This window comes from Sorex araneus, chromosome X (assembly GCF_027595985.1).
Source record: "Sorex araneus isolate mSorAra2 chromosome X, mSorAra2.pri, whole genome shotgun sequence".
Classification (NCBI taxonomy): Eukaryota; Metazoa; Chordata; class Mammalia; order Eulipotyphla; family Soricidae; genus Sorex; species Sorex araneus.
This window is the reverse complement of record NC_073313.1, coordinates 358,715,005-358,739,160: the sequence shown is the minus strand read 5'-3', so window position 1 is coordinate 358,739,160 and position 24,156 is coordinate 358,715,005. Positions and strand designations below refer to the sequence as shown.

At 46.3% G+C, this 24,156-nt stretch overlaps 1 protein-coding gene across 1 annotated transcript in view; it reads right to left on the bottom strand.

Moving 5' to 3' along the window:
* Positions 1-615: 615 nt before the first annotated feature.
* Positions 616-24,156, bottom strand: part of UBXN2A (UBX domain protein 2A) — a 39,295-nt gene continuing 15,754 nt past the window's right edge. The window contains exons 3-7 of the mRNA XM_055121829.1: positions 21,540-21,678; positions 16,322-16,428; positions 11,271-11,408; positions 10,047-10,205; positions 616-5,230 (exon numbers count right to left, since the gene is read on the bottom strand). Of these exons, the coding sequence (XP_054977804.1) occupies positions 5,038-5,230; positions 10,047-10,205; positions 11,271-11,408; positions 16,322-16,428; positions 21,540-21,678 (736 nt within the window). The 3' untranslated portion in view covers positions 616-5,037. The remainder of the gene's footprint in view (positions 5,231-10,046; positions 10,206-11,270; positions 11,409-16,321; positions 16,429-21,539; positions 21,679-24,156) is intronic.

Here is a 24,156-nt window from a genome sequence, read left to right as displayed (position 1 = left end):
ACCACCAGGAATAATTCCTGAGTTCAGAGTGAGGAGTAAGCCCTAAGCATCTCGGGGTGTGCCCCAAATAAAAAAAAAAAAAGTAAAGAAGTAAAAGGTCAGTCTCCATTGTGGAGACCCTGAAACATAATCATCTGAAACATAATTAACACTACAAGGTATTTGTTCCTGTTAAAGTGACCTATAAGATCACCTTAATGATATAGGGTTCCATAGGAAAATGAAAAACAGGATCACAATAAGCAGGAAGCTGACCTTTTAGTTTGAACTAAAGGCTGAAGCTCTTTGAAAGCCTGCACAGCGAATTGCTGTCAGTGGCCATCTCTGAATGGTGGGAGACACAATTGCACTTTAGTATATTGTGTTTTATAATTTTCCACAACAAATGTGAATCCTCTGTGCAAGAAATACATTAAAGGAGCTGGCGTAATAGGGCACTTGCCTTGCACACAGCAGACCTACATTCCATCCCTGGCATCCCTGATGGTGCCCTGAGCATTGCCAGGAGTAATTCCTGAGTGCAAAGCCAGGTGTGACCCCAACCCACCCAAAAATACATTCAAAACAAACAACAAAGGACCAAATATTAGTCTAATGAATACACCACTTCCAGGAGAAGATTCAGTGCGATGAGCAACTTTTTAATGAAATGGTTTATATTTAGACAGAACAAAAGAGTAAACCCTACCAAGTCTTTCAGATTAGTTCAACTAAGGACACAAAGGATGGTTTAAAAATAAATACAGCCACTGAGCTATTACTAAAATAATTGCATGATAACATCTGAATATTTTAAATAAAGTAACATTGGTTAAAAGGCACCCAATAAATGTTTCTTGATTCTCAAACTGAACGAACTTGCCAAATAAATGACAAATGCATTCACATATAATACTATTTTATAACCGAAAGTAAATTATTTCACAGATCCTTTTCATGAACAATATTTCATCCTTAAGAGAACAGTTCTTTATCCATTAGCAAAAGATTACTTCCAAAATACTTTTTAAGGCACTGAAATATATGCATACCATACTCTATACATACCGTATTTCAACACATAATGTTGAAACATAATGAAAAGTATTATGAACAAAAGTATTCTGAACTAAATGAAACAAAAAATCACTCAAGACCTGGATAATGCATAGTATTTTAACTCATAATCTAGAACTGGTAAAATTAGAAATGCAATTCTATGTATCAGCTCCAATGATGATGTTTTAAGAAACTGAGTTTTGAAACAACTTTGACCAAATTCTATTCCACACCTTAGAGGCTTTCCAATTCCGCCATCCCTTGCTAAGTGCCGTTCATTATCTAAAGTCGAGATGTCTGGAATATTCTACACTTCACTACCGTTTTGGCTCTTGTGCTGGGGTGGGGAGTTGCTCCCTGAGGAACCTGGGACCACGTGGGGCCAAGAATCAAGCCTGAGCCTGCTCAGAAGGGGAGGTTCGGAGTTCACGTACTTCCCTTTGCATCCTGCCGACCCTGGCTTGATCCCGAGCACTGGTTACAGTCCCCCAAGCACTGTTAGGGGACCACTCATGATCACAGAGCCAGGAAAAGCCCCAGAGCACCGCTGGGTATGGGCCAAAAATAAAACAAAAAACAAACCAAAAATAAAACACACCCGGGCCTCTCTTGCAAGCATTTCTCAAGCCCTGTAAGTTATTTCTCCAGCCCAACAACTGATCCTTTTGAAACCTTCAAGTAAAAAGCCCCAAGAGTCACCTTAATGCATGTTTTTACAATGATGAAATTGAAGGTATTGCTGATGTCAGTTCCCACTGGGGTGAGTTTTCACATGAGCAGAACAAGTGTGTATCTTGGTTAAACCAGAAACTGGAAACCCCCCACAAGCTGCTCTGCTATACGTGCGAGAAAGGTATTTCCAACAAGAGTCTCCTTCAGAAAAAATACATGCAGAATTATAAGTTGATGTATGCAAAAGAAAATCATAAAATGCCTCATGATTGTTCTACATGAAATATTTTTTTCCAAGTTCTTGAAAACAGATCAGTAATCATCATACTGTATTCTATCCCCAAGAGCAGCTTATTGATTTTCCTGTCTCCTTGTTTTTTGGAGTGTTTTTTTTTTGTGGGGTGGGGACGTCCCAAGTGGTGCTAAAGAGACGGGGAAAGGGAGGGGGGGTCCTCCCAGAGATTCTTGGCCAGTTTGGCCTGTGGTTCACTGGCAAGGGCCCGAGGATGTGGGGCTGCACAAGCCCTGCAGTGTCGGGGAGACCTGGGCCGCCTGGCAGTGCTTGGGGGCCTCTAAGGCTGCACCCCGGAATGCTTGGGGGACCACGCAGGGCGGGAGAACTGGAGTTGGCGGCAACAAGGCCCGCGCCTACCCCTGGACTCTCTCGCCGGCCCTCCCTCCACACAGAGAGCACCAATGTTTTTGTGTCTCTGGAGAGGGCTCTGAAAGGCTGTAAACAGCACGGACAGGAAACAACACTGACTTTCAGCTGACCTGAGGGCACAGGATGAAAGGAAAAGCAGCCCAGTCGGCTGCCCTGCCGGGGCTGGGAACAGCACAGGGACAGTGGCCCTCCAGGGAAGACACGCCTCAGGGCAGGTCCCCCCCAGAGCTCCAAAGAGAAAAGGCTCATGAAATATTACGGCCTGGGCTCGGAGCAATAGCACAGCGGGTGGGGCGCTTGCCTTGCATGCTGCCGCTCGGGTTCGATCCCCAGCATCCCATGTGGTCCCCCGAGCACTGCCAGGAGTAACTCCTGAGTACAGAGCCAGGGCAGCGAGCAGGGGCTTCGGCCGCCTGACTGTACTACTAAGACTCTGAGAGGGTGGGAGGGGCTTGGCGCGGAAGGCACCAAGTCTCTCCTGGGGGGGGGCTTGGTTTAGAAGCCTGTGGGGGGAAAGTAGAGAATCACTGGAGAGAGAACAGGCGGAGATAGAGCCAGGCGGGCGCATGGGACCACACGGGGTGCTGGGGATCGAACCCACATCGGCTGTGTGCAAGGCAAGTGCCTTACCTGCGACACTATCTCTCTGACACCAAAATGGGGCATTCAAAAATCCACCCAACTCATTGTTTTTTGGGGGGATTTAGGCCGTGCCCAGAGGTACTCTAGGGTTACTTCCAGCACAGTGCTCAGGGGACCATGCAGTGCAGTGGATCAAACTCAGGGCGGCAAAGGCGAAGCTTGTGCTCCAGCCCTTTGAGCCATCTCCCTGGGCCCTCGAGATTCTTCCGCAAAGGCTTGACATATAATCAGTCCTTGCAGGGAGCCACACGATCAAATCAGGACTCATCATCCTACTGTGACATTCCTGCTTTTTCCATTCTGTCCTGGCTGGACAGTAGCACCTTCTAGAGGCTCCGTGCCCGGACTGCAGCAGCAGATGGTGGAGCGGCAGCTCTGAGCCCACCTGTCACCCTTGCAAGGGAGGGGCTTTGCCAGAAATCGAGCAGCAGGATATAGCTCTCACTGAACCTTGCTGTTTTGGAAAACAGATACCTTTTTCATACAGACGTGACTTCTAATAAGATGTGCTTTTGCTTTAAAAAAAACATTTCACAACTTTATTTTAAAATATAGTAATAAAACGACCCACATAAACCAAAGGTCTTGAGACCAAAAATTTGGGCATCGCTCTTCCTATCTGACATTCAGTGCCCAGTGAGCATCCCTGCTGGCTGGCCACCAGCTGCGAGACAATAGCAGCGTGTCTTCTCTTCAATCTGATTCAATAGATCATTTGTAAGAAATTGTCGTAAACGTATTCCTCAGGTAAAGGGATTTCATCTGACAGTGAAATAATCAAATCTAATCAGTTTTATTAAAAATCTAAAATACAAAGTATATTTTCCCTGGTGACATCAGAAAGTAAGAAATATTCCTATAAAGTTCTCACAAGTTGACTCTGATGTATAGAAGCAAAAACTATTTTATGTGACACAGTCTAAAAATATTAATTAGAAATCTAACTATATAAGCATTGGATTCTCAGCGTGGCAAAAGAATGGCTAACTTAAAATGTTAGCTGAAAACAAATTTCTGTGATTTTTAGAAATGATAAGTGATCATCTCTCTGTTTGGGGGTGAGGAGTCACACCTAGTGGCGTTCAGAGTGTTTCCTGGCTCTGTGCCATGGCAGCATTTGGGGACCATTGGTGGAGCCGAAGCTTTGAATTGGATTAGCTGTGTGCAAGAGGTATGTACCGTAACTTGATATACTATCTCTCCAGTACACCAATCCCTAAGATTTTAAAGAAAATAAAATAGGAAGTCTTTGAGAGAAAAGATTTTCTTAAAAATCAGGCCAGAAAGATAGTACATTGGGGGAGGTGCTTGCCTTGAACACAGATGAACCAGTTTTGATCTCTGCACACCACACATCACCCCCAATTCCTAAGAAGTAACCCTGGGCATGGCAGGATGAGCCCCAAAAGACCAAAAAAGTTTACTTTTTGAAAATGTAGAAAGATGAGTAGGCAGGTTAAGACCAACAGTATACAAACAGTACACTAAGCTACACAATTTGTTCTTCAATGAAAATATTTCTCAGATACTTCTGCCAAATGAAATCTGATTATATCTTGCCATTAGAGAATACAAGTTGACAACACCTTGTGGTTCACACTTCGCTATGATGAAATCAGTTCCTTTTGATTGTGTCTCCAATATAAAAGAATCACAGTGATGCCTTTAACCTGCCACGTGTAATTTTTTTTTTAGCATGCCATTTTTGAAATCTGAGATAGCTTGGCATTTAAATAAATCACCACTGTTTGGGAAAGGGGCTTGAATGAATGACCTTATGAACACATTTGCCAAATTCAAATAGGATGAAGATGGTTTTTGAAAATAAATATCTTTTCTTTCTGTGGAGCATCCTGAAAAGTGCACTGGCTAGCTTCTGGCCCTCTCTCCTTCCCTAACGGTACTTCTCTGGGAGAAGTACACTCCAACACATCGGGAGGGCCTGGGGTAGCAGACCAGCCCCCGGCCTGCTCACGGCCATCCTGTCTCTGCACCTGCTCCTCGTGCATGGACACCCAGGGCTATGAGAGTCGCTGGAAAGGGTCGCTGGTGCTCTGCAGCCTCTGAATGACCACGGCATTCTGTAAGTCAGCCTCTGCCAGCGTGAGGGTGTCATCCAGCAGTCTGAGGACGGGGAGGGCGGTGACCAGGAGGAAGGGGGTATTTCCTTGAAGTCCTTGGTGTTTTCGGATGAAATCTTTGATGTGGCTAACCCTGGAAAAGAGCAGAGACCAGGTACTTTTGAGAAAACTCGAGTTTGGTTTCATTATTATTATTATTATTACTATTTTATTTTATTTTTTGCTTTTTGGGCCACACCCAGCGATACTCAGGATTTACTCCTGGCTTTGCACTCAGGAATTACTCCTGGCGGTGCTTGGGGGACCACATGGGATGCCGGGGATCGAATCCAGGTCGGCCGCGTGCAAGGCAAATGCCCTACCCGCTGTGCTATCATTCCAGCCCCTGGTTTCATTATTATTATTATTATTATTTATTATTCTTGAAGCATTGTGAATGACAAAGTTATATGTAGTTGGGTGAACACTTCAGTTTGCTCATTAATTCATGGCTTAGGATTTTGGATAATACCTAGCGGTACTCAGGATTATTCCTGGCTCTGTTCTGAGGGGCCAGTCCTGGTGGGGCTTGGAGGACCATACGGATGCTGGGGACTGGACCTGGTTCAGCTGCATGCAAAGCAAGTGCCCTCTCTGCTGTACTACTGCTCTGACTCCATTGAGTTTGCTCATTTAATGATAACTGGGAAGTTAAATTCTGATGCTAGTCAAATTCTGATGCTAGAATTGCTCATATGAGTTACATTAATTTTTTTTTTTTTTTTTTTTTTTTTTTTTTGCTTTTTGGGTCACACCCAGCGATGCTCAGGGGTTATTCCTGGCTTTGCACTCAGGAATTACTCCTGGTGGTGCTTGGGGGACCATATGGGATGCCGGGGATCGAACCCGGGTTAGCCGCGTGCAAGGCAAACGCCCTACCTACTGTGCTATTGTTCTAGCCCCAATGTTTTAAATTTTTATAGGAATTATACCTGGTGGTGCTGGCAGAGCGCAGACATTCAATGGAGCCTTTCGCATGCTAGGCATGTGCCCCCAGAGCTATGTCTGTGGTGCCAACTTGGGTTATGTATCAAAGGCTGAAGCCTCTGGGCCAGAGCAATCGTACTGCATGTAGGGCACTTGCCTAGCACACAGCCCACCTGAGTTCAATCCCCAGCATGCCATGTGGTTCCCTGAGCAGGGCCAGGAGTAATTCCTGAGTTGCAGAGCCAGGAGAGACCCCTGAGCACTACTGGGTGTGATGCTCCCACCAAAACAAAAAGGCCAGTACTTTTAGATATTTGATAATAGTAAGGAATTACGTATTTTCATATCTATGACATGGTATTGTGGTTATATTTTAGTCCTTATCAAAACATATAGAAGTAGAACAGGAAACAATACTGGATCAATATAGCTTTTAGTTTTATTTTGGTAAAGCACAAAGAAAGCTTCTACATCAAATTATTTTCTTAATAAAATAAATAATTTATTATTTATAAATTATGAATAAGCAGCCAGCTTACTCCTAGCTCTGTGAATGTTCAGGGATCACTCCTTTTTTTTTTTCTTTTTGGGTCACACCCGGCAATGCACAGGGGTTACTCCTGGCTCTGCACTCAGGAATTACTCCTGGTGGCGCTCAGGGGACCATATGGGATGCTGGGATTCGAACCTGGGTCGGCCGCGTGCAAGGCAAATGCCCTACCCGCTGTGCTATCACTCCAGCCCCAGGGATCACTCCTGAAAGGACTCAGGGACCCATATCATAGGTGCTGGGACAGAATCCAGATCACTGCGTGCAAGGCAATGCCCTACCTACGGGTACAATCTCCCTGGCCCCTATTTTCTTCTGTCTTGGTTTCGGGGCCATGTGCAGTGCTCAGAGGCTACTCTAAGCTTAGCATTCAGGCCACCACCTGGTGCCAGGAGATCCTGGGCCTGCATGTAAATCATGTCGTCCAGCCCACTGAGCCATCTTCTAGCTTCATCATTAAAGTTGGTTTTTTTTTTGCACCCCAATGGTGCTCAAGCCTTATTCCTGGCTCTGCACTCAGGGATCATTCCTGATGGTGCTCAGAGAACCGTAGGCGATGTCAGACATCAAACCTGTATTGGCCGTGTGCAAGACAAGCACCCTTCCTTCTGTACTATTACTCCAGTCCCCATAATTAAATCTTTATATCTACATATTAGCTCTAAATAAATGAAAAATGATCCACTAGCATTCCTACACATTTTTGGGGGGATGGACATACCCAGTAGTCCCTCAAGGGTCACTCCTGGCGGTGCTGGGGGACAACATGTAGTGTTGGGGATGGACCTGGATTGGTCATGGGCCAGGGAACTCCTTTAATTCCAGCTCGTGAAAGAGCACTTTTAAAGTTAACCACACAGGGGTCAGAGTGATAAGACAGTGAGCAGGTGCCTGCCTTGCACACGGCCAACTTGGGTTCCATTCCCAGTATCCTGTATGGCCCCTCAAGCATAAACAGTAGTGATCCCTGAGCACAGAGCCAGAAGTAAGCCCTAAGCACCACCGGGCATGGCCTCCAAATGAAACAAATTTAAAAATAAAAATTAAATAAAGTTAATTACACATCAACACTTCACAAATCACTCATATGCTTCTATAACATGTAGAATATAATAGTTAAATTATCCCTGATACTTGAACATTAGTCAGACTTGAATCCCATACGGTCCCCTGAGCACCACCAGGAGTAATTCCTGAGTACAGTGCCAGGAGTAACCCCTGGGCATTGCCAGTTGTGGCCCAAAAACCAGGGGGAAAGAACCATCTAAAAAAGGGGCTGGCCCTTTGGAAAACAATATGGACGGTTCTCAAAAAATTAGAAATTGAGCTTCCATCTGATCCAGCAATACCACTTCTGGGAATATATCCTGGAGAAACAAAAAAGTATAGTCAAAATGATATCTGCACTTATATGTTCATCGCAGCACTGTTTACAATAGCCAGAATCTGGAAAAAACCCGATGACTGGTTAAAGAAACTTTGGTACATCTATACAATGGAATACTATGTGGCAGTTAGAAAGGATGAAGTCATGAACTTTGCATATAAGTGGATCAACATGGAAAGTATCATGCTAAATGAAATGAAACAGAAAGAGAGGGATAGACATAGAAAGATTGCACTCATCTGTGGAATATAGAACAACAGAATAGGAGACTAATACCCAAGAAGAGTAGCATATAATACCAGGAGGTTGGCTTCATAGCTTGGAAGCTGGCCTCACACGCTGGGGGAAAGTCATCCCAGATAGAGAGGGGAACACCAAGTAATATGTGATTGGAGATCCTGCGCAGGAAGGGAAATGCGTGCTGAAAGTAGACTAGAGACTGAACAGGATGACCACTCAATGCCCCTATTTGGAACCACAACACCCAAAAGGAAAGAGAGATATCAAATTGGAATGCCCCGCTACAGAGGCGGGGTGGGGTGGGGGGATGGGACTGGGGGTGTGGGAGGGATATTGGGTTCATGGGTGGTGGAAAATGGACACTAGGGGAGGGATGGGCTCTTAACCATTGCAGGAGGGAAAAACAAGCACGAAAATGTGCGAATCTGTAACTATACCCTCACTGTGACTCACTAATTAAAAAATAAATAAATTTAAAAAAATTAAAAAGGGGCTGGGCTATTCAATCAGCTTAATCAATGGCTGACTAAATAGCAGTACTCCTACAGTACTCCTATATACTCCTACAGTACTCCCCCTTTATAAAAAAGAAAGGGGGGTGTGGAGGGTGTTGTCTTGCATGAGGCCAACTTGGGTTTGATCCCTGACACTCCATATGTTGCCCACCAGGAGTGATTTGAGCACAGAACTAGGAGTAATCCCTAAGTGTAGGCATGTGCACCTGAACAACAACAAAAAAATCACATGGGAAAATTGGTCTATAATAACTTTTAAAAGGCAGAGTCAGGAAAATCAAGCAGAGACGTGCCAAGTATGATTTCACCCCAGACGAGGCCATGCATTGCTGTGGGCGGGAGGATGGTGGCCTAGGGAACGGCAGACCTGGAAGCGGATCTGAATCTTTGTCGGTACAAGTTCGGGGGCACTAGACTTCTATCTAGAGAGCCGAGTGACAGGCATTTCCCTCCTGCTGATGGACAGCAGCCTATTGATGGGGAGATACACGAAGTATGTGGAGAGAGGGGAGGAGATGGGAAACTTACAAGCACCCCCCCTTTCCCCTGCAGATGTTGTGGTGCTCAGGGGTCACACACCAAAACAATGGCGGTGGTGCTTCCGGCACCTATCTCTCCAACTGCTGTGCTCGCACACTCGGATGAAGTGCTCACACTGCGGTGCTCTCACTCATGTTGGTTGTAGTGCTTGCCTGGGGATTAAATTCCTGGCCCCAGGAGTGCAAAACTCTCTTGTCTTTTGTTTTTCAGATGACTTGTTTCCACATACCTGGCTGATGTGTGACTGGAACTTCCACGCGGCGAGGTGGATCTCAGAGCAGTGCTGCCCAGACCCTGATCAACACATGCAGATAACACTGGGGCCAAACGCACAACCTTACTCTGGGAACACAGGTGCCTTAGCCATGGGACCATCTCCCTGCCCCAGTGGTTTTATATATATATAATATATATATATATTATATATATATAATTGTTTTGTAGTGCCAGGGACATAACTCAGGTCTCACACATGCAAGGCATAGGCTGTAACACTCAGCTACATTCCAAGCCCTATTAGCAGACTTTAAACTACAGGTTATGCTGATGAAGTAAAATTTAAATTAAAAATAAAAATACAGAGCCAGGAGATGGTGCAAAAGATAAGAGTGCTTTGCAGGTGGAAGTCCTGGGTTCCATCCCCAGCACCTCACGGTCCAGCCCCTTTGCACCTCTGGGAGTAACCCTAAGCATCACCAGGATCGACCCCCCCCCCAAGACAAAGTCAGACAAATAATGCGATAAGACTCACCTATGAGAAACGTTGAATTTCTGGACAATCCTTTTCCCATTGGCCAACCAGATCTGTATGTTAGTGACAGGCTCTTGGGGGTTCAGTGGGACAGGAGACAAATTATTTCTGTTCTCAACTTCAATACTCTTTGTTTTCGAAACAATTTTTGGTGTGGCACTAAAAATCCAGACAACAAAGTAAGATGCATGCTTGTCCATTAAGCAATTACCTTTATCATTAAACCTATATGATTTTCATATATAGTTTTATATATGAATATAGCTTTGTTTTGGATCCACACTTAGCAGTGCTCAGGGCTTACTCTGGGCTCTGTGCTCAGGGGTCATTCTTGGCGGTGATCAGGGGATATATGTGGTGCAGGGGATTGAGCCATGTGAGTCACATGCCAGGCAAGTGTCTTACCAACCCCGTGCTATATCTCCGGCACTGCTCTTAAGAACACTTGCATAAGTCAGACCTAATTACCAGGCGTGGTCATGATGGCGCCCAGCATGGGCACAACCAGCACCACCCAAGGTGAGTCACAAGCCAGTCAAATGCCTCACCAACCCCGTGCTGTATCTCCAGCCCTGCTTTTAAGAACACCTGAATAAGTCAGACCTCATTTCTCAGTTACCGGGCGTGGCCATGATAGCCTCCAGCATGGGCACAACCAGTACCTTCCCAGCCAAGAAGCTCTAAGGCCTGAGGAGACACCCACAATTTCTTTTTTTTTCTAAGTGAAAAGATAAATTCTGTATTGAAATTAGGCCGTGGGGACCAGAGAGATGGATCAACAGGCTGAGCATATGGGTGGTCCAGGTTCCATCCTCAGAGCTGCATGGTCCCCCAGGCACCACTGGGGGCGCCCCTGAGCACCGCAGGGTGGAGACCCCAAACTAACAAAAAAAGGAGGACAAGAAATTAATCCTGGGGTTATAACGAAAAAGAAGGAAGACTAACAGGCTGGGGAGATGGCTCACAGGGCTGGAACACAAGCTACAGAGGCTGGGTCCCGGGTTTGATCCCTGGCACCACCTGTGCCTGAGTGCTGTGCTGAGGAACAGCCACCAGCATTCAGTGGGTACGACTCCCTCCAAATAAAAACAGGAGTCACAAAGGAAATTTCATTCCCCATGGGAGGAAGGATAAGCTCTCTGTGTGGTCTCCATGGTAACAAGCAAGGGACTGGACATGAGTCAAGCTTCTGCTTTTGGCAAACGCAGACCAAAGGCTACTCACCTGCCCAGTCTGTGGCCCTGTCCGGAGAAGGGCTGGAACACGGGCTTGGTGGACGTGCAGACTTCATCCTTCTTGTCTTCTACCTTCACATCCACCTCCTCTTTATCAAAAAGCCCCTCCAGTTCCAGAGGCAACTCCCTTGGAAGGGAAAGAAACAAAATGATCAGGCTCCCAATGTTTCCTTTTGGTTTTTTCTCCTCTCTGAAAAATGATTCATATACAAATAGATTTGGAAAATACAGATAAATGAGGGGCATATTGATATTCTTGACAATAAGCTCCCACACGGCCATGATCCAGAGACACATAAACGAATCTCGGACCCCGGCAGCTTGCTGCAGAGATGGCTCTGAACTTTGCAATAGGCCATTTTTGCCCGGCCACTCCAGCTGGGGGCAGGTGCTGTCCCTCTGCCTGCCCTTTAGGAATCCCGGTCACTGCCATCTTCTAGAACTCAACAAAAAGCTCAGGTAAGGGTGGCAGTGGTGGGAAACGCCAGGCCTCATGGGACAGGGGAGGAGTTGGCCCGCTCCTCCCCCCTCGGCCCCCATGGGGCTCTGGGATGACGCCCACACATGGCCACCATCTACTTCAGCTCCCACACGGCCATGATCCAGAGACACACAAATGAATCTTGGACCTGAGCAACTTGCTGCAGTGATCTCTCCAGACCCTAATTATTAAAATTTTAGAATTCCTAGAGTGCACAGCTGCGAGGAGCCGTGCGACCTTCTATTGTATCCACAACAAACAATACAAAACACATTGTCTAGCATTGCATTTTCGGCAGGTATGTGTGGTGGTGGGACTGGATTCAAATATCGAAGGTAACCTGTATAGTTTCTGGGCGGCTAGGGAAGGCCCAGGCGGCTCTCCCCCTCCCTGCCCAGGTTCCGTGAATCTCAGACCACTCCCCCTCCTGAGGCGGCCACATCATGGGTGGAGGAAGGAGAAAACGAGGGCCAAGCTGGTTGATTGATCAGTTGCGTTTATTCCATTCTCCCCACGCGCCTGTTCCCATCTCTCTGAGGCCCCCATTCTAACCTCACACTGCCCCTCATTCCTGTCTCCTGCTGTCTCTCCTGCTGTCTCTCCCGCTCATCTCTCCGTGCTCCCTCTCGAAGCCTGGGCTCTCTCTCTCCACGTGCCTGCTCCTGTATTCTACATTCTTCTCCTGTCCCCCTTGCTAGTCTGTCCGCGCTCCATCTTGCTGCCCTGCTCGCTCTCATCTCTCTCCATCTCTCCAGTCCCTCTAACTCCCCAGCACTGGGGGGTAGACGCCACACCCAGTCCAGTAGCAAATTCAACATAAGAAAGCCCTTCCTGACCACCCACCAGGCTCAAGGGCAGAAACACCACCTAGGGGTATTCCTCTTCTCCTTTGTCCAAGAACTTAATTAACATAATTAAGAATGAATTTAAGGGGCTGGAGAGATAGCACAGCGGGTAGGGCGTTTGCCTTGCACGCTGCCGACCCGGGTTCAAATCCCAGCATCCCATATGGTCCCCTGAGCACGGCCAGGGGTAATTCCTGAGTGCAGAGCCAGGAGTAACCCCTGTGCATCGCCAGGTGTGACCCAAAAAGCAAAAAAAAAAAAAGAATGAATTTAACTGAATTAAATTCATTCTAAATTAACTTAATTCTACTTCTTTGTTTTTTTTTTTTTTGGCTTTTTGGGTCACACCCTGCGATACTCAGGGGGTTACTCCTGGCTTTGCACTCAGGAATTACTCCTGGCGGTGCTCAGGGGAACATATGGGATGCTGGGAATCGAACCTGGGTCGGCCGCATGCAAGGCAAATGCCCTACCCGCTGTGTTATCACTCCAGCCCGCTAATTCTACTTCTTAATATTAGTTATTTTGTATGGACACAATAAGAGATACAATAAGAGCCTGGCAAGCTACCTGTGGCGTATTCAATATGCCAAAACCAGTAACAGCAAGTCTCACAATGGAAGCGATATTGGTGCCCGCTCGAGCAAATCGATGAACAATGGGATGACAGTGCTACAGATAATTATGATATCCTTTTATTTTGAGGGGGTGCCACACCTGCTCAGGGGTTACTCCTGGCTCTGTACTCAGGGGACACTCCTGGATGACTCAGGGGACAATATGGGATTCTGGGGACTGAACCTGGTTTGACTGTACGCAAAGCAGACACCCTACCCACTGTACTACGGCTCTGGTTCTGCTCTGATAGCTTAAAAAATGTTTACCTCTAAGCAGTGCTCAGGGGGGCGGGACCAGCAGCGGGGGCTCAGAGCTCGGGCCCGGTGCTGAGACGCTGCTCTGGCCTGGCGGTGCTGAGGGTGACCGGGCCACGTGATGCCCGCTTAAACCTGCAGCCTGTGCACACCATCCCTCAGGCGGCAATGGCTTAACAGAGGTATTAACAAGTGTGGGCAGGGGATGGAAAACCAGAAGCCCCTGCAGCTGGCGGGAAAGTCCCCGGGCAGCCCCTCGGGAGTAGTCTGGCAGTTTCCATAAAGCAAACAGTCAACAACTCATCCCTAAACCTGAGAGAATTTAAAAAATGCTTTATCTGGGTGGGAGATCTAGCACAGCAGGTGGGGTGCTCGCCTAGCACACAGCCAACCCGGGCCTGATCTCCAGCACTCTGTAGCTTCCTTCAAGCACTACCAGGAGTAATTCTGAGTGTAGAGTAGGGAGTAACCTCTGAGCATGGCCAGGTGTGGCCCCAAAACAAAAACAAAACAAAACAAACAAAAAAACACTCACACAAAAAAACCTTATCAGGCCAGCGATGCGGTTCAGTAACAGTGCACTTGCCTAGCATAGGTGAGGACCTGAGTTTGATCCTGGTACCTCAAGGTAACAACAAACCTCCCAAGGGAGACATTACTGGTACCCGCTCAAGCAAATCAATGAACCACGGGATGACAGTGCTACAGTGCTACCTCAAGGCTGGAGCTGCAGAGGTAGTACAACAGATAAAGCCTTCGCCTTGCATGCATCTGACCCAAGTTTGATTCCCGGCATCCCATACGGTTCCGTGATCCCCAAGCTAGGGCAAGAAGTGCCTTCTGAGCATTGCTGGATGTTATTTATTTATTTGTTTATTTATTTCTGGCTTTTTTTTGGGGGTCATACCTGGAGATGCTCAGGGGTTACTCCTGGCTCAGCACTCAGGAATCATTCCTGGCGGTGCTCAGGGGACCATATGGAATGCCGGGGATTGAACCAGGATCAGCCACATTCAAGGTAAATGCCTTTCCCACTGTACTATCACTCCGACACAGTCATATTATTTTTATCCCGTTAAAATAAATAATTTAAAATGGCCAATAACTAAGTATACATGTGTACATATATATGAATATATTATGTATCCTCGTTGAATTAAAATATGCAGATATATTCACACATTCCTAAATAAATCTAAAATTATATTTAAAAACAAACATATGCATAATATATGTGAATTTAAGCACAGGTAGGGCATTTGCCTTGCACACGGCTGACCCGGGTTTGATTCCTCCACCCCTCTTGGAGAGCCTGGCAAGCTACCGAGAGTATCTCGCCCCACGGCAGAGCCTGGCAAGCTACCCATGGTGTATTTGGTATGCCAAAAATAGTAACAAGTCTCACAATGGAGACATTACTGGTGCCCGCCCGAGCAAATCAATGAGCAACGGGATGATCGTGACTGTGATCATGAAGCACAGGAATTGCCAGTTTAAAATTAAACCTAAAGTGGCTAGAGAGATCCTGTAGGGGAAGGCCTTGCGTGTGGCAGACTCTGGTTCTGTAATGCAAGAAGTGATGTCGAGGCACACCCAGGAGCAGATCAGGAGCAGCCTCTGGGCATGGCGAGGTGTGGTCCCAAGGCAGAAATAAAGAGAGGCTAGAGAGATATACAGTGGGCAGGGCGCTTGCCGTGTATGCAGCTGACCCAGGTTTCATCCCCTGCACCACAGGTGCTCTCCTGGCCACTACCAGGAGTGATCCAGAGCAGTTCCTGACCATGCGGCCCATGGTACCCAAAAATAAACAAACCCTGAAAGTCAAAAGTAAAGAAAATAAATTCAACAGGCATCTATGGCACCTAGTATTATGAATGAAAAGTAAGCATTACCGGGGAATGCAAATCACAATTCAAAGTCTATAAGCATTTACACATTAAGTGCCAAGGAGGATACTTACTATGTGATACTTGGCAAAAGTGAATTGGTGTAAATCAGATTTGGGTTGATCAGAATCCAAATTCCTAAACTCTTCAAAATTGGTTTCTCTGAACTTCTCTTAAGAAAATGTCCCTCAGGATCAAAGAGACAGTACAGGGGATAAGATGTGGCTGACCCAGGTTGGATCCCCCACACCAATATGGTTCTGAGCACCTCAGCTGGAGTGGCTTCATAATACCACAGGTGTGGACTTCCAACCTTCCCCCTGCCGCCCCCCCCCCCCCCCCCGGCACATACACAATAAAGAAAATATTTCTGGGCCAGAAAGATAGCACAGTGGAGAAGGAACATGCCTTGCATGCAGCTGATCTAGGTTTGATCCCCACCATTCCCATATGATTTCCCTACCTGGACTAATTGCTGAACAGGCTAAGTAGCAAGCCCTGACTGAACACAGTGGGTGTGGCCCAAAACCAAAAATTAAAAAATTTCTTCTGGCCAGGGATGTGTGCAGCAGTGGCATGTTTGCTTTGCATGTGAAATACCCAGGGGTCTATTCCCAGGAACATCCCACCACTACTACCAAGTGTCTCTTAAGGAAACCTATTTTGGACTGGAGTGATAGCACAGCGGGTAGGGCGTTTGTCTTGCACACGGTCCACCCAGGATCGATCCCTGGCATCCCACATGGTCCTCTGAGTACTGCCAAGAGTAATTCCTGAGTGCAGAGCCAGGAGTAAGCCCTGAACATCACTGGCTATGATCCAAAAAGAAAAGAAAACCACCTATTTTATGAAATTTTGAACTTCTAAAAGAAAACGTGTATCTGTGAACATGCAGGAGTGTGTAGACAACATGGAAAATGATTCTCCCCAACTAAACCTGCCCGTAGAGCGCTTACCCTTTCTTGATGGCATTCAGAAACTGCTGACTTGCACCATCCGAATAACTTCGGAAGTCATCATTGACTGTGAACCCATTTTTCCATAACTTTATGTTTACATCTACCTGCAAAAAAGAAACAAAGCACGCTAAAATGTGTTGAGTTAGGAGCAGGAGAGATTGTACAGCAGGTGGGTGTTTGCCTCTCACGTAGCTAACCTGAGTTTGATCCCCAGCACCCCATATGGTCTCCCAAGCCCCGCCAGAAGTAATCCCTGAACTCAGAGCACAAAGTAAACCCCGAGCACCACCAGTTGTGGCCTAAAAGACAAACAAATAAAAAAAGTGGCAGGCTAAAATTTCTTTAAAAACCTCCCTCTGGGAATATATGCTTTATTCTTTAAAATTGAGATGCAGGAGCCGGGGAAACTACTGTTTCAGCAGGGAGGGCGTTTGCCTTGCATGTGGCCAACCTGGGTTCAATCACTGGCATCCCATAGGGTCCCCGAGCAATGCCAGGAGGAAATCCTGAGTATAGAGACAGGAGTAACCGCTCAGCATTGCTGGGTGTGACCCAAAAAAGCCAATAAGGAAATACTTTTTTTTTTCTTTTTGGATTACACCTGGCAAGTAATCTAGGAGTTACTCCTGGCTCATGCACTCAGGAATTACCCCTGGTGGTGCTCAGGGGACCATACGGGATGCTGGGAATCGAACCTGGGTTGACCATGTGCAAGGCAAACACCCTACCCGCTGTGCTATGGCTCCAGTCCCAGGAAAAAAAATTAAAAATAAAATAAAATTGAGATTCAGGGCTGGGAGATGGCTTAAAAGTGCTCGAGAGGGGCTAGAGCGATAGCATAGTGGGTAAGGCATTTGCCTTCATGCGGCTGACCCAAGTTCGATTCCCAGTATCCCATATGGTCCCTCAAGCACTTCCAGGAGTTATTCCTGAGTGCAGAGCCAGGAGTTAACCCCTGTGCATCGCCGGGAGTGACCCAAAAAAAAAAAAAAAAGTAAAAAAAAAGTGCTCGAGAGATTCTGTGCACATGTGCAGGAGTCCGGAGCAGGATCCCTGAGCATCACTGAGGGTGACTCTATGAGCACTATTCTGCTAACAGCTCTGCAGGCTCTCCTATTTAGATGTCACTGTCACTGTCACTGTCATCCCGTTGCTCCTCGATTTGTTCGAGCGGGCACCAGTAAATCTCTCATTGTGACACTTACTGTTACTGTTTTTGGCATATTCAATACGCCATGGGTAGCTTGCCAGGCTCTGCCATGCGGGCACGATACTCTCGGTAGCTTGCCGGGCTCTCCGAGAGGAGGAATTGAACACGGGTCGACCGCGTGAAAGGCGAACGCCCTACCGTTGCGCTATTGCTCCAGCCCCTCTCGAGCACTTTAGATGTAATCAACATAATAAGTCATGAGGACCCTGGGTCTGGCCAACAAATCCCTTCAAAAAGTTAAAGGTGGGACTAGAGTGATAGTACAGGGGGCAGGGCGTTTATTTGCCTTGCACACAGTTGCAGCAGACTCAATACACAATCACTCTGTTCGACTCCCCGATCTACCCTTCTACCCTCCCCCTCCTCCTCCCACCACCCCCCGCCCCGCGCATGCCATATGGTCCCCAGCATCACCAGGAGTAAGTCCTGAGTGCAAGGACAGGAGTTAAGACCTGAGCACTGCTGGGTGTGGCCCCCAAAGAAACAAACCAAAAACCAAAAGTACAAAAAAATTAAGGTAAATTAGAGTGAAGGAATTTAAAAAAAACTCCTAACTTCAAAGGGCCAATTGGGAGCCAGAGAGATAGTCCCGTAGCTAGGACACTTGTCTTTGTATGTGGCTGACTTAGGTTTGATTCCTGCATCCCATAGGGTACCCCAACCCCACCAGGAATGATTACTGAGTGCAGAGCCAGGAGTAACGCTTAAGCACCATGGGGCCTGCCCAGAACAAAAACAGAACAAGTCAGCTGGAGTCTCCAAAGGACTGATTTCAGCCTGTTATTCACACAGATACATAGTTGCAAGAAGAAACATTTTAAACAGCTTTTCCAGGATATTCTTTATCAACATCACATCACAACACAACATCAACATTTAAAATGTGGTAGTATTCAAAACTTAAGAATGCGATTGTGGGGGCTGGAGCGATAGCACAGCGGGTAGGGCATTTGCCTTGCATGCGGCCGACCCAGGTTCGATTCCCAGCATCCCATATGGTCCCCTGAGCACCGCCAGGAGTAATTCTTGAGTGTAGAGCTAGGAGTAACCCCTGTGCATCACCAGGTGTGACCCAAAAAGCAAAAAAAAAAAAAAAAAAATGCAATTGTGGAATCTGAAACAAAAGTCTTCTCAAACATCACATAGGAGGATCCATCAGACCGCAGGACACTTTTTGGCTCCTTCACCCAATGTTGTTTTATAACATCATACATTGATTGAAAAATATTGGTACTGAGTCATGCAAATCTTCCAAAGCTGCTCTCATTATATAATATTTTAAAAATATATTCATTTATATGACAATGATCTAATCAAAAAAAATTCTGTTTTGGAAAGCTGTCAAATGTGTGGTGGCACTTTACCAAAATTCATATTTTCTCTAAATAAGTTGACAAAATAAAAGATTTCTCTCACAGCAAATACTGTAAGTTGTTTTTTGTGAAGTGCCAAACTAACTTTATTCATTCTGAAAAAAATGTCTGCCAACAATCTATGGTTTGGATAACCATGGTCATCTATAAGTAACTTTGGAGGGTTGCAGGGTGGGGTTCACACCCAACAATGGTCAGGGATACTCCTGGTGTGGTGCTGGGGGATACTCAGGGGTCTGTGGGGTACCAGAAATGGAATCTTAGGGTACTGCATGTCAAACATAGAGGCACTGCCTCATGAGCTGGGGGAGAAGGTAGCTGGAATAGAGAAGGGATCACTAAGTTAATGATCATTGGAGGGATCGTTCGGGATGGGAGTTGTGTGCTGAAAGTAGATAAAGGACCAAATGTGATGTCCTCTCAGTATCTGTATTGCAAACCATAATGCCCAAAAGTAGAGAGAGAGTATGGGGAAATTGTCTGCCATGGAGGCAGGGGGAGGGGTGGGATGGGTGGGGAGATACTGGGGACAACTGGTGGTAGAAAGTGTGCATTGGTGGAGGAATGGGTGTTCAATCATTGTATGACTAAAACTCAAACATGAAAGCTTTGTAAGTATTGCTCACGGTGATTCAATAAAAAATAATAATAATAAAAATAAACAAAAAATCATGGAGGCACCTCCTCTCCTCTGTAGATTGCTTTATGTGGGATGACCAGAAACAGCAGACAATGCAGACAATTCTGGGCTGGCAGGGTGGCTCAGCAGCAAAGCACGTTCTTAACCTGTGTGTGGCTCTGGGTTTAATTCTTGGCACCAAGACCCAAACCAAACAAAGCCCAGACAGTTCAGCCTCATTTTCATTCACATTATCTTTACTTGAGCGATAACAGCAGGTAGGGCGTTTGTCTTGCATGCGGCCGACCTGGGTTCGATTCCTCTGCCCCTCTCAGAGAGCCCGGCAAGCTACCAAGAGTATCCCGCCCACATGGCAAAGCCTGGCAAGCTACCCGTGGCGTATTAGATATGCCAAAAACAGTAACAAGTCTCATAACGGAGACGTTACTGGTGTCTGCTTGAGCAAATCGATGAACAAAAGGACGACAGTGCTACAGTGCTACAGTGTGTTATCTTTACTTATTCAGCATAGTTTTTAAGTTTTCATTTTTAATTTGGGTTGGAGTGATAGCGCAGCGGGTAGGGCGTTCACCTTGCATGCGGCGAACACAGGTTTGATTCTTCCACCTCTCTTGGAGAACCCAGCAAGCTACTGAAAATATCTTGCCTGCACGGCAGAGCCTGGCAAGCTACCCATGGCATATTTGATATGCCAAATACAGTAACAAGTCTCACAATGGAGACGTTACTGGTGCCTGCTCGAGCAAATCGATGAGCAATGGGATGACAGTGATGACAGTGATAATGACATTTTTAATTTAAAATTTATTTTAATGTCGAAAAAGCAGCAACTTTTGTTGATACAAATCTAGAGTTAAAACTGATCTGATAAAAAAAAAGATGCGACATTTTAATCAATAAGTATAGAAAATTCATTGAATTCATGAAGACTGTTTTATCGAATCACAGGGTTGTTAAGTCCTTGTCTAAGAATTTATTAGGCTGTTTGTTGCTTTAGGAGGTGTTGACCAGCCCCAATCCCCCCAAAAAACACCATAGGTCTCAGCTTGGACACCTGAAATTATTTGCAGATTGGCATCTCTGTGGCATAGTTTTTAAAAACCATGGTGCCTTTCCCTAAGAGACTTCTGGTATTAAAGAGTTGCTTTACATATGCTTCACACTTAGTCACACAGACTACTAAGCTACATTTTGAAGGGTTGAGATTTAACAAAATTAGTAACTTTAATTTCAAAGAGGTGTCAGGGACAGAACCCAGGTCAGATCGCGCAAGGCAAGTTCCCTACCAGCTGTTCTCTCTAACCCTTCAAAGGCTTTTTCTCAGGAGTAAGGGCGTAGGCTACACCCAGCAGTGCTTGTGGGACCATATGATGCCATATGATGTCATGCAGTGCCAGTAATTAAACTGCCAGATATGATGCAAGGTCAAGAGTCTCAATCCCTGTATTCTCTCTCTAGTTACAATCAAAGGCTTTGCTCACCTGCAAGGACAAGCAAAGAACATAGTAATAACTAGAACTGTTTGGTGCCATGGCTTTGATTCATTTGAAAGCACCAGTATTGCTTTTCTTTTCTGTTTTGGTTTGTTTTCTGTTTCTTTGTCTGTACTCAGGGCTTACTCCTGGTTCTACACTCAGAGATCACTCCTGGTGGGACTCGGGGGACCATACAAGATGCTAGGGGGCAAATCTGGGCCAGCCACATGGCAAGTGCTCTACTCACTGTACTCTGGGTCCCAGCCTTGGTTTTCAATGTCAGTGCCAAGGGTCAGAGAGATAGGACAGCATGCGAGATGCTCACCTTGCATGCAGTAAACCTGATTCCCCAGAACCCATACGGTCCCTTGAGCCCTGCTAGAAGGGGTCCCTGAACTCAGAGCCAGGAATAAGCCCCGAACACCTCTGGGCATGGCCCCTGGGAAAAAAATACAAAAGAGAAAATAAATAGTAACTTAAATAATAGTAACTGAAAGAAAAAATAATGTAAACGTACCTGTTTCTTCTGTTCACTGGGAGACAGGCATTTGGCACCGACCTTTTGAGCTTCCTCAAAAAGGTTGTCAACAAGATAGTCACAGTTTGTTTGTTGACTCACACTCAGAGGCTGGTTGTTGGCTCCTGCATCACAAACCCTGTATAGAAAACAACCATTATTCCAACCAGCAACTTACAGAAGGGGTGACAGTCACATGGAAACAAGGTCTTCATGGACACAAGGTCATCATAGAACCAAGGTTACCATGAAGCCAAGGTGACCATGGGGGTAAGGTGACCATGGGTGCAAGGTCACCATAGAGGCAAGGTCACCATAGATACAAAGCCACATGGAACCAAGGTCACCATGGGGTCAAGGTCACTATGGGTGCAAGGTCACCATGGACTCAAGGTCACCACAGGGGTAAAATTATCACAGAACCAAGGTCACTATGGAGGCTAGGTCACCATGTAACCAAGGTCACCACAGGGGCAAGGTCACCACAGACACAAGTTCACCACAGACTCAAGGTCACCACAGGGGTAAAGTCATCACAGAAGCAAGGTCACCATGGGTGCAAGGTCACCATGGAGGTAAGGTCACCACAAGAGCCAAGGTCACTACGGAGCCCAGTTCACCATTGAGTCAAGGCCTCCTCTCTTTTTATCATGAGATCAGATTGTCTTGCAAAACTGTTGTTATAGAATTGCTATCAAAATGCTCATACTAAGGGCAATGCTTTAATTTAGGCAACTCTATTCTAGGTAATTCTATGCATGCTCATATGATACCAGATATTATCACAAAGTATTATGTCTTTTCAAAGCGATGACATGTCAGTTCTTAGGCTAAAACATACACACACACCCAGCACGCCTTCTCCAGATGGAGCCCCGGCGACACTGAGCTTCTACTAACACGACTCCGGTATGCGGGACTGGACATCTCCAGACCTTTCCTGATATAAAAAATATATGCTCTGGAATGGCTTCACCACTCCTGAGCATCCGTTATCCCAGAGGCACATAAACCAATCTCAGAATGCAGCGGCTACTGGCAGAATACTCCTGGACTCTGAACTAAGCTACGGCCCCGTGCAGCCCCAGGAGGGGAAGGGTTTCTGTCCCTCGGCCTTTTCCCCACTGCGACAGCATGGCGACCGCCACTGTTCAGAACCAATTGGACAGAGAGGTAGGAGTTTGCAGTGATGGGACGGGATGCATGGGGAATCTTGCGATGGGGGAGGCAGAACTGGCCCTGCCTCCTGCCCAAATGAGACCCCGAGCAGTCGCCCATGGACAGCTCCTCCGCTCCTGAACAGCCATGATCCCAGTGCCACAGAAACCAATCTCGGAATGCAGCGGCTGCTGGCAGAAATACCTCTGGACTTAATACCAGAATTCCAAATCCGGGCGACCACTTTTGCAACTGTGCAACATCATATGCTCGTTGTTACCAACAATAGAAAACATACAATCTAATGATGTCATTCCGACAGGTCTGACTGTTGGGGGTAAAACACCAAATAATGATAGTGAGTTTCCTGTCGAAAACTGAATGTAATCAAAGTAAGGAAAGAGTAAAGTGATAATCATCTGCCACGCAGGCAGAGGGGTGGGGGAGGAGGGTGTGCTGGGGTTATTGGTGGTAGAACATGTACACTGATGAAGGGATGGGTGTTTGAGCATAGTATGACTGAGACTCGATCCTAAAAGTCCTGTAACTGTAACACGGTAACTCAATTAAAAAATAAAAAAAACCATACACACCCTAAGAGGTCCCCTCACTACCACTGGCTGCGCCTTTTTATCAGCAAAGGGGTGCAGAGAAGGGTAGGTTTCGGTATTGGTGTGTAGGTACTGGAACTAAGTCATACGGACTTTGGGCAGGACACTTTGCTGCCCTGTGATTTGGCTTGCTCATGTAAACGCAATTACACCTAGCTCACATTGTTTTGGGAAAATGAAATGCAAACTCATACCAGTACACACCCGACACACAGTAAGTTCTCAAATATTAGACAATAATACGACAATCACCTACACTCTCGGCCTCTGTTCCTTCTGTTTGGAAAGCAATTTATGCTAGACTACTAATTATTCTTATTTGGGGGATCATAAAAAAAGTGGTGCTCAGGGGAACAAGCGGTGCTAGGGACCAAACCAGGGCTCCTGCATGCAAAGCCTGTGTTCCAGTCCCCTGGAATAAACTTCTTGGCCTTTATTAAGTGCAAACCAGTGAGGCAGCGTTTCCAGAATGATTGACATCTTACCCCTCTCTATTTGCCATGTTAATTCTATTAAACTCTTGCAACGTGAATTCCAGTCATTCAAAATGGGCTAGAGAGCTAGTACAGGGGCTAAGGTATTTGCCTTGTATGTAGCCAATTTGGTTTGATCCCCGGCACCACTCTACGGTTTCCCCAAGCTCTGGCAGAAGTGACTCCTGAGCAGAGAACAAGAGGCAAGCTCTGAGCATCACCAGGTGAGGCCCCCAAACCAAAAATAAACAAACACGTAAATAAGTAATAAAATGTCCAGTGATAGTTCAGAAGGTAGGGTGCTTGCCTCACACACGGCTGACATGGGTTCACTCCCCAGCACCCTATATGGTTCCCTCCCCCCTTAGGAGTGAT